This window comes from Olea europaea, chromosome 18 (genome assembly GCF_002742605.1).
Source record: "Olea europaea var. sylvestris chromosome 18, O_europaea_v1, whole genome shotgun sequence".
Lineage (NCBI taxonomy): Eukaryota > Viridiplantae > Streptophyta > Magnoliopsida > Lamiales > Oleaceae > Olea > Olea europaea.
In genome coordinates this window covers 18,688,427-18,699,235 of record NC_036254.1, presented here as the reverse complement: position 1 = coordinate 18,699,235, position 10,809 = coordinate 18,688,427, and the positions used below count along the sequence as shown (strand labels likewise).

The window sequence follows — 10,809 nt, the reverse complement described above, 5'->3', positions numbered from 1 at the left end:
TATGACTATCCTTATGTAAGACACTTTAATGACCTCAAGTCTAATGACCAATTTCACTACTAAATGTTAGAGATTAATTATCGATAATCAGATCGTTATCCATGTGAAATCTCCTCAATGGGTTCTTAATGTTTTGTTCTATAACAAAATATCCACGTATTCATTTAAGTGTCACCATACTTTAGCTCATAAGATTAGTTACTTACTTTACAAATAAGAAATGTCACACGTGATGGTCTATTCGTAATAACGATCATATCTTATTATTACTTAGGACCATGAATGATTTGAGATTCAGTCATAAGTAATTTGTATCTCACGATCACAACTCTTTGTAATTAACAAATTATTATGATTTGAATTTACGGACTCTATTATTTAATTTAATAGAACATTAATTAACAATAGATTTGCCATAGAATTACATTAATTATATATATTAAAAGTGTTTTATGTCCAAAATTGATTGGATTTAGGGCATAATACTTACAGGAAAAACTATATTATGGAAATATATGAAACAATCATTAACAGCAACATCCTCAAATTATTTTGAAATTATTGTGATCTATGAAGCGGGTGGAGAATGTGTTTAATTGAAAAACATGACCCATTATGTCCAAGAATCATGTGGATTAATTTCAACGAAAGCTAGTCTAACAATTTTATATGAAAACAATGTAGCTTGTATTACATAACTCAAAGGAGGCTATATCAAAGATGATAGGACGAATCATATTTCTCCAAAATTCTTTCAAACACATGAGTTTTAGAAGAATGTCGAAATTGATATTCAACAAATTCCGTTAAGTGGCAATGTTACTGGTTTATTCACACAAGCACTAGCGACATCTACATTTAAGAAGTTGGTTCATAAGATTGGAATACGTTAGTTCCAAAATTTTTAGTGATCAACATAAGGGAGTGTTTATTCCACTCGATTTTCCTAACAAAGTTTTAATGAGACAACATTTATTTTTAATACTCTAAAATAACTGCATTATTTTTATTTAAAGGAAGACAATGGCACAGTCAGAATTTTTTATTTCAAGACGATGATTATTGAATCAACATTTATTTAAATAAATCACTTCTAATTAGAGGCAACTTAAACATAGTCCATGTCTTTAGAGGATGTACACATAAGTTGGAGAGAGATTAGAGTTGCAATTCGAACGCAAAAAGTAAAGCATAGTTCCAATTCTCTCGTTTAATTGATCTCTACAATTTTAAATTTTCGTAACGAAAAAAACTCGAGTGTGATTATTGACAAAATTATTAGATATACATCTAAATTTAGTTTCTTGAGAGCCATCTTGTATTGTATTTGAAATATAGTAACATTTTGCTTAATATCAAGACTTCATTCTAGGTTTTAAACCCATTCTATTTTTGCAAGTTCAACAAGCAGAATGAGTACTAGATATAAGAATATTTTTTTCATCTAAATGATGTATATTGAACTTATTTCTTTGTATATCCATACAAAAAAGTGTAATATTTCAATGGGAAGCTAAAAGACTTGCAGCAATTATTAAAACAGAATGATATATGAAACTAAAATAGGAATGATAGCATCATTGGCCTTCCCACTTATTTCCATCATAACAAATTGATCTCCATCTTTTTTCAACTTTATGTTCCTAATCTTTTAACTTTATAACAATTTAGTTTTGTCGACACTTTTCAGTCTAGATTAAAAGGCTAAATACTGTAAAAATAATACTATTGAGACTTGCGATTCTAACTTAAAAATATCAGCCTTCTTAAGATGAGTAGCTCAAACTCTCATATTTTAACCTAAATTTCAATAATTAGTCGATATGAAATTTATTTCTTCATTTTTTATCAAAAATTGAAAAATGTGAGAATTACTTTTTTTAATTTTCTAGTAAAACATATTTCAAGGTTGTCAACATGCATTAGTTAATAATGATGACCCAAAAAATAAAAATTTGGGAACAAGAATGATATTTCTTGCATTCAAACTGTACAAGCAAGTTGGCTTCAAGCAATCAACATCGCAATAAACTAAAATGTTCTATTCATGCTTTGTCAAACAAGTCATTAAATTCTAAAACCTAACGTGAAAATTACAAATTATATCATTATCTCTTTTATTTCAACACACAATTTATTAATTAACTCGCCTAGTCTTGACCAGATCAATATAACGCGTGTGTCGCCTACATAATGTCATCATTTCGATACAATGTCATGCTTACCTTACTTTTAAATTGGTGAAATTTTAATTTAATTCCACTTGCATCTTGAATCTTGTGCACTTTGAATGGTTCTTGTTGCTAAAATGATTACAGCTACAAATCCATGAAAATTTAACAGAATTTAGCAACTAGTACTTTCTTTAAATCTTGGAATCATTTAAAACCCATTATATAATTATATTTACATTGGATTTAATCTAAAGAAAATGCTATTTTTATTTCAAGTTGTAATAAATAATCTTGAAAGAGTAGAAGCAAAAGTTGCACAAGTGGGCGGGCATTTGTGCCATTGAAAAGTCTTTCGGCAACTTGCCAGAATACCAGGTAATAACAACCGTCTGAAACTTGGTTTCAACATCGACCCAAAAAAAAATTTAAAAAAAAAAAAAAAAAAAAAGAAAAACACAATAGTCAAAGGTCGGACTGACATTGAATCCCACACTCATTCTCTAAATCGTTTCTTCTCCACAATCATTAACTTGAACAATACTACTCGTTCACTAACACAATTACCCTAATACATCAAATAACCACCTATAATATATTTGCTACGTAAGACGATTGCCGTAGTGAACAACTACAAGTAATATTATTCTTTCAACCCACACACTTTAAATAGAATAATTTTACAAGTAAATTCATATCTTTCTACTATTTTTTTTTAACCACGTTCTAAAAATAATAATAATAATAAATAAATAAAAGTCAATGATTGGAACAGTCTAAATTTACTCCATAAAACCATTTTTCAGCTATAAACTGTTGAGAACAAGTAGATTCAGACATTGATGGACAGCACAAAGGACAATTAACAACATCAGCTGCAACCTTAAGCACATTGATTTATAAAGGGAACAATCATATTTAAAAAGAAAAATGAAATAAGGATTATTTAAATCTGCTCCTCGGAGGATTAATCAACTTTGCTTGAATTAAACTGCACCAACGACCTCAGACTAGAAATTCTTTAAAAAAAGTCTTAACCCCATTTTCCAAGCTCAAATCCATGTCTTCGTCCGTCGACATCCCAAATTAGGCCTAGTTAGAAGGTCAACTGTGATGGGGTTTTCAATTGCTCCAATAAGGCTGTGCATAGTCTTCTCTAGGCAGAATATTAATACTCGTCGGACGATATATAGATGGCCACGATGAAACCTTTTACTTTTGACCGTCCCTCCTACTTGCGGCCCTTGAGGCTATTCTTCCTCCTGCTGTTTTGTCCCATCTGGTGTTTCCTCAATGTTCCACCTGCCTTCAAAGATAATCAACGGCCAAAAAACGTCAAACAAGCAAAATGATCATGTACTAAACGTGTTTTAAAGAATCATGGGAAGCACAGAGAAACAGACACAGAACATACCCCAACACAAAATCCTTCAAATTGAGTGCCTCCCACCTTCAAATTGCTTGAGCTCATTTCCGATGAATTTCTTTTGTTGCTGGTACTAGAAATTCCATTGCAAGAAGCATAGGATGAAGAAGAACATGCAGGAGAGGTTGTAGAACGGGAAGAAGAACCGAGCATCTCAATGTCACTCTGGAAAATCTCTTCAAACAGTTCCTGCAATTCCTCGAAGCTCTCCTCTCGATTTTCCTGCCAACCACAGAGCTATATTTTGAACACGATGCTGCCACTTCTTCACAAGTTCAAATTGAAACATGCATGATAATGATGTATCAAATTCTATCCAAAGTGGCCAATTGTTTGGTCCACCACCGGCCTTGAAAATTAACATCAGTCAAGGAATGGTATGAGATACAGATAAAAAGTTCAACTAACATCCCACTTTAACCGACCACTAAGAAACGTTAATTTAATCATGGATTATGATGTGTTAGAATTGCAAAAGGACACCTAATTTTTTCCCTTTCTTTTTCTTCTTCTAATTTTTAAAGTTTTATACATGCCAAAAATGTGGAAATGAATGCAAAAACAGAGGCAAGAAAACATACCCTTTTTACCTAGCGATGAACAGCACCTTCTAAGAGGGCCTCTTGCGGGACTCAAAATTTTCACATTTTAGAAAAGCACTTCAGTGAACATGTATCAAAAAAGGCACAACTCAAAATGTCATGCTTGATTCAAGTGTTTTGGAATGTAAAGAGAATATATATTTACATACCAAGAAAAACATAAAATTGTTCAGTGATTGCTTTTCCCAACAAAATGAGAACAGTGTGCCCATTTAAAGCTTGAAAATATGCAGTACAAAAAGCATAACAAATCTATCTTCCCTAAATCTTATATAAGTGCGACTGTCTTACTTTTCCTTTAAGTAGGAATACTCAAACAATTGAATAATAACTGCCATTTCGCAGTAAAGGTGATAAAGCATTGGCTGTAGCCCTCAGATAGCATAACATTAAATTAAGGTGTAGCGAAAATGAGGCCATGTGCAATTTATAAGGCCTCCAGGCATAAAAAATTAAAAATAAATAAATAAATAAATAATAATAATAATAAACAGGCCGCTAACCAATAAAATAGGAGCGAAAAACATCATTGCAGTTAAAATTCGGGAATCCTCTGCACTACTTACAACTAAACCCCTTCCGTTGTTTTATCATGCGACTCCAAATATTCTCCCTTTCTTCTGTAAAATTGAGTTTTCATTTAAACATCGCAAAGATCGTACGTAGCAGTAACTTACATTAGAATTTTTTTGGCTCATCATTGCTGCCATTTCATTCAAGAAATCACCCATACCCTGCATTACATGCACAATCAGCACAAACAGACTCCCATTAGTTCTCGAGCAAACTAAGCTATAAAAACATTCATTCTGATACCAACATTTTTTTAGACAATAGATTGACCAAAAAACTTATTTTCAAAGCCAATGTTAGCAACAGGTTTTAACAAATATATGCCATCCTGTTATTCGTTTCATTCTTTTCACCCCCACCGTTTTTCCTTCTTTCTGGCCCATTCTAAAAGGAATTATGAAGATGTCCATAGCTAATGACAATATTTTTCCACCAAACTGTTGCTTTAAGTTTGATCAATCCATAATCTTATACTCAAGATTCAATTAATCCATAATCTTATCATAGATATTCGAACTGAATAAATGGTCCTGGCTGCTACTTCGGCCCCACTTCATGCAACTGGGGAACACCCCTGAAGGCATAATTACAGACTTAAGGGGACAAAATGTACCAAAAATAAGAATTAGTTCAAATTAATAAAAGTTCAGTGTGTTCCATATTCTCTATAGGACAGTTCTTGAATTCGAGACCAGTGAAATGACACAACATTTTAAAATCACAGACGAAATGTGTGGTGGTAATTGATAACTTACAGTTTCATCTTCATGGTCGTTACAGTCATATATGCCTACATCATAGAGAAACCTTTTGTTGGCATCCGAAAGCACTGCGCTAACCAACATTTCGTGAGTCCAATTATCACAGAGTAAATGCACTTACAATTGCGTTATTATGGATAATTGAACAAAAATGGACCACTACACATGAACTTGCAACCAAGAAACAATTTCTAATCTTTATCTGAAGAAGCAAAGCAAAATCAGAACAAAAATACTAAAATTTAAACTATTCCAAAATTTAATACATTATTCAATAATTACTTAGCAATGATTCCATGTTTTGAATTCTGACTCGAAATTCACATCAACATCAAATTGCCGTTACCAAAAGTTACATTGCTCGAAAATTTCGCAAGTGAAGCAATTTTGGGATAAATTAAGCTGCTTTCATCAAATACAGAGTATGAAAACAAAACGTGCAAATACCAGAATAGGCTTGTTGAATGGCCTGAAATTTCATTTTAGCCTCTTCCACATAATTCGAATTCCCAGATGCAACACAACGATCTGGATGCCATTTCTATAATGAAACAATAAATCAACCTCAAATCCACCACAAAAACGAAAAAAACAGATTCTGAAGATTATTTCTACACATTCCGCGCATTATTTTTTAGTATCATGCATTCAGTAAAGCATTAATTATTTGTAATGGAAATTTTGCAAGAAAACAGAGCATAGGATAACCAGGGCCTTGGAAATATAAATTTCAAATTCTAAGAAGAAGAATCAATCTCGAACACAAAGAGAACTTCCTTGAAATCCCATCATATCCATTTCCCCCAAAAAGAATCTAAATTTCCAAATCCAAGACACTTATAACGGATCCCGTATACATGAATTACAAAACAAAAGGGTGGCAGCGAAAGAGTGCCCTTTTTCATATAAAAATTGGATTCAAATTCTAACCAGTGCAAGCTTCTTGTACGCAATTCTGAGCTCTGCCGCAGTGCATTCCTTCTTCAAACCCAAAATCGCATAAAAATGACTGTTCTTGTCATCCTCAGCAGCCATTTTTCAAACCCACAAAATCAAAAATTTCTTGTCGACAAATTTTTCTTCTCAAAAACATGCAAGCAGCAGCCTTATTATATATAATGCATAAACATAAAATATTCAACAACGGCCGAAGATCTACATCCCTTTTGTAGAGTAGGACACGCAACTTGTAGAGAGAGATTAATAGCACTCTCCCTTCAACGCGCTAAGGCTAAAGAAGCCTCCAGAAGCAGGTTTCATATAAATTTATATGCTGGGATTTATACATACAGACGAATGAATAAATTATTTTGACAATAACTTTAATATTCAACAACGGCCGAAGATCTACATCCCTTTTGTAGAGTAGGACACGCAACTTGTAGAGAGAGATTAATAGCACTCTCCCTTCAACGCGCTAAGGCTAAAGAAGCCTCCAGAAGCAGGTTTCATATAAATTTATATGCTGGGATTTATACATACAGACGAATGAATAAATTATTTTGACAATAACTTTAAAAAAAAAAAATTGTTTTGTGGGTAAAAAATGAATATATGTGGGGTGGCTTTTGGACGAGAATATTGAGGATATTATGAACGGCTGTGATAGAGTTCATAGATAGATATTTATGAGAGACTGTCTCCAGAAACTTCCGAGCCAACTGTTCTAGGTCTGTCATTTTTGTCACTTTTTTGTGGATTGAACAATGCTGTACGTAAATAGAAACTTTCACAGGAATTTTACGGACTTTAACTTGGCCCGATTTTATTGATAGATAAATCTGCTTCTACATTATAAAAAAAAAAAAAAAAAAAGTTGAACCCCAATCTTGAGAATCTCATCGTCCCATCAAATCAGGGAACAAGAACTGCACGTATACTGCGCTTACATTATGTTATGTATATAAGGATGTCCATACACTCTCATTTATTTATTTATTAAAATATCACATTAAGAGAGAATTATTTTTTGAACGATTTTAATCCCCCAACAATTCAATTATTTAAATAAAATTATGTACACCAAGCACATTCCATTTTATTAATTGATAGACAGTTAGCCCAATAATAATAATAATAATATGCAAATTGGGTAATACATTCAAATCTATTGTGAGAAAAAACCAAGTTATTATTATGTTTTCCAATATAAATACCCTTTTTGTTTACAGTTTTACTAAATGTACAATTTGGTTGACGAAATTGTTGACGGTGCGTGAGGTGATCAATATTTTTGTCATTGATTTTAAAAATACTAATCAAAGTTGAACATGCACGACACGTTATTCTAAAATACTTTATAAATGATGTAAAAGTAATATTTAATACTAATTTATTAGAGGATTTGATGAGTCTCAGACGAATTTAAATAAAAAAATAGCATAGAAATTTCAAGAGAATAAAATTGTACTTAAATTGTACTCTCAAAACTTAATTTTTATGATTCAAATTTTTTATAATGATGAAATATTATAAATGAGCAATCTTTTTATATTATATTTGATACATAAAAATTAATTGTTAACACATTTATGTAAACACCCATTAAAATTTCTAGATACATGAATATAAATAAATTTATCTATAATAACTCTAAATTCATATAATTCAAAATTCATCGAGTGAAAATTCATTGAATCTATATTAATGTAAATGTTAATTAATTAAGAATTAATAACACAAATTTTACAAACAACAATAATTATGTAGTATTCATTACATATCTAAAAAAGAAAAGTAAAGTATTATTGAAATAATTGAATTGTAAAAGGGTTAAAATCGTTCAAAAAAATGATTTTCCCTTGATGTGATACTTTAATATATAATAGATATAGACTTAAAACAATCAATGGTATAATTTTTTACTCCTCATTGAAAATCAATAAAACTTTACATTTTCAATGTACAAATGGATTAATTTTTTTCTTATTGGGATTGGTTAGCTTTTTTGAGGGATTGAAAAATGATGGGATGATATGATTTGTGTCTCCGGATAAAGCTCTGTGTATAGAGCTTTTTTCACAGAGGTCTTATCGACCTCTCACATGGGATCGGTGTCACGTGGATCCCGATGCAATAAAAAATGAAGAAGTTTTTTTGACCCCACCCCTTTGTGAGAACCCTGTAAGGGTTCTGTAATGTGGTGGGCCTGTACGCCCAGCACTGCCCTTGTGTATCCTCTCTTATTTTATATTTTACATTAAATTGTATTAGAAGTGAAATGAAAAATAAAAATATTTTAATTCTCATTATTTTTTTTTATTTTTTATTTTTCTAACAGGGAAATCTTGGGAGAAGCGCCTTGGCCCCACTCCACGTTATTACTAGTTTTAATTGTCCCAATTTTATTGCTTTGGTATTCAGTACAAAGTGAATGTCGATGATTGCTTGACAGAGTCAATGTTATCGACGAAGATTTTCAGTGGGAGTTATTACAATCCCAGAACTATTCTCTTGTATAGATCCTATATTCGAGTAGAACCAGCATAATTAGATCAACTTAAAATGATTTTTATATAATAATTGCTGAAATTTATGAAAATAAAAGGATGATTCCCATTGATGAAGCTTTAAAGTCTGTTACAAAGGATTTTGCCGAATTTAGCATTTTGGAGAGGACCATTCCCCCTAATTATTTAGGCCTTATAATAAGCAATTAGCTGTCTCGTCACATAAACTACAATGTCGACCACGAAATGAGAGTTATTGCCCGATTGATTGAAGGGTTTTGATTCACTATCGAGGTCCAAGTCATCATTTCACCCAAATTGTAGCTGTGATTTAGGTTATGATTACCTATCACTTAAGAAATAATTGCTTATTTCTAATTGGTAGATGGAGCGATGATGACGTCAGAAGTAAGACTTGTCGTTTTGGGAATGGTTGCTCGCGTGGTGGTGACGTCATTGAGTAACATGTTTTAAAAGTGAAAAAGGTTGTGTGTACAATGCTATACATGTACAGCACTCTCACAATTGTGGGGTCCACGATTATTGTAATTATGAACTCCACCTTTTGTATGTGAGAGGACTGTCAATCATGACGTCAAAATTGTTGTACTTGTAGTATTACTTTTTAAAATTTACAATGATAATGTTGAAGATGATGAAGACATTTGGCCGAGATTTGATAGCGATGGTTGTGGTGGCAACGACTTTCATTGGTGGTGGTGTTGGTGCTATGTGGTAGTGGTAGTGGTGGTGGTGATAGGTTAGAGTGTCTGCAAGTAGCCATAGTGGCAGTTGTGATGGTATGTAACCCATTATTTGGTGTGTGTGATTAATAATTTGGTTATTGATGACCAAGTATTCATTTGTGATCTAAAAATTTGATAATATGTGACTAAAAAATAATTTGTGACCAACAAATATATTTTGACATATAATGTTTTTGATTTGTGACCGATGAAATAATCTGTGACCAATTATAATATGTGACATTGTAACCCATAAATTCGCATCTATGACCATAAATTGTATAATTGTGACATTAATATATTTAATTAATAAAATGTTTTTAATTAATTAATTAATACCTGATTTTTGAATTTTGAAACTTAAAATCTGAAAATTGAATTGTTCACACTTAATACATGACTTGTGAATTTTTCCCAATTTTTTTCCCTTTATATTTTCCTTTGTACTTTCCTAAATATCATTGAGAAAAAGAAAAAAAAAAGTATGAATTAGGTCATAGTAAAAATAAAATAAAACAATTTATTTTTGTGGGATTTGTTCGTGTAACTTTTTAAATTGCAATTGCAAGCTTTTACCTATAGAGTACGAATTTATTCTATTTCTGTGCTTGAGATCGACATTACGAAATTAAAGATAATCTTAGTGCACGTCGAGGCATTAATTTTTGTATATCTCTTTCGTAGTTTCTTAATTTCAATCAGTATTGTCTCTAAGTAAATCATAAATTATTAAGTCCAACACTAACTAGAATAAAGTGGCACAACTTGAAGGAAAATCATATATTCCTCCATAATCAAATTGAGAATTTTAGTATGAGAAAATGGGACCCAACAATGAATTTTAATAGTTAAATGATTGAATCCAACCCTAGCAACCCCCAACTTGTGTTCATGTTCTTTTCAACTTGACCAATTGAGGCAAACAATCAAAACCCTTTGATCGATTCTTGAATAATTTCTTTACCTTATTCATAGTATAATAGTAGATAAAATGGTCATTATGGTTGTGAACGAACTATTCAGAATTAGGATATATGAGGGTCGTTCAATCTGAAAATCATGAGAATCGGATCAAAAAAAT

The 10,809-nt window shown here is 31.6% G+C and overlaps 1 protein-coding gene across 2 annotated transcripts; it reads right to left on the bottom strand.

The window, feature by feature from the left end:
- Positions 1–2,934: 2,934 nt before the first annotated feature.
- Positions 2,935–6,842, bottom strand: LOC111367667 (dnaJ homolog subfamily B member 3). 2 transcript variants are annotated; one of them, XM_022988654.1, is made up of 6 exons: positions 6,464–6,842; positions 5,981–6,074; positions 5,528–5,601; positions 4,877–4,933; positions 3,586–3,819; positions 2,935–3,473 (listed from the first exon to the last, which is right to left on the bottom strand). In XM_022988654.1, exons 1-6 carry the CDS (start codon positions 6,566–6,568, stop codon positions 3,462–3,464), a joined length of 576 nt encoding a protein of 191 aa, XP_022844422.1. In that variant the 5' UTR covers positions 6,569–6,842; the 3' UTR covers positions 2,935–3,461. The 2 variants fall into 2 exon arrangements, with proteins under 2 accessions (XP_022844422.1, XP_022844421.1); XM_022988653.1 differs by having other exon boundaries at positions 2,938–3,477; positions 6,464–6,836.
- Between the last annotated feature and the right edge of the window lie 3,967 nt (positions 6,843–10,809).

What these genes read in the sequence shown, in the direction of transcription:
- LOC111367667 (XM_022988653.1), bottom strand. Translation starts at nt 6,568, where the DNA reads ATGGCTGCTGAGGATGACAAGAACAGTCATTTTTATGCGATTTTGGGT. An exon ending in TGAGCCAAAAAAATTCTAAT is followed by an intron (nt 3,820 to 4,876) that starts GTAAGTTACTGC and finishes TGTGGTTGGCAG; the next exon opens with GAAAATCGAGAGGAGAGCTT. An exon ending in TTGAAGGATTTTGTGTTGGG is followed by an intron (nt 3,478 to 3,585) that starts GTATGTTCTGTG and finishes TTATCTTTGAAG; the next exon opens with GCAGGTGGAACATTGAGGAA.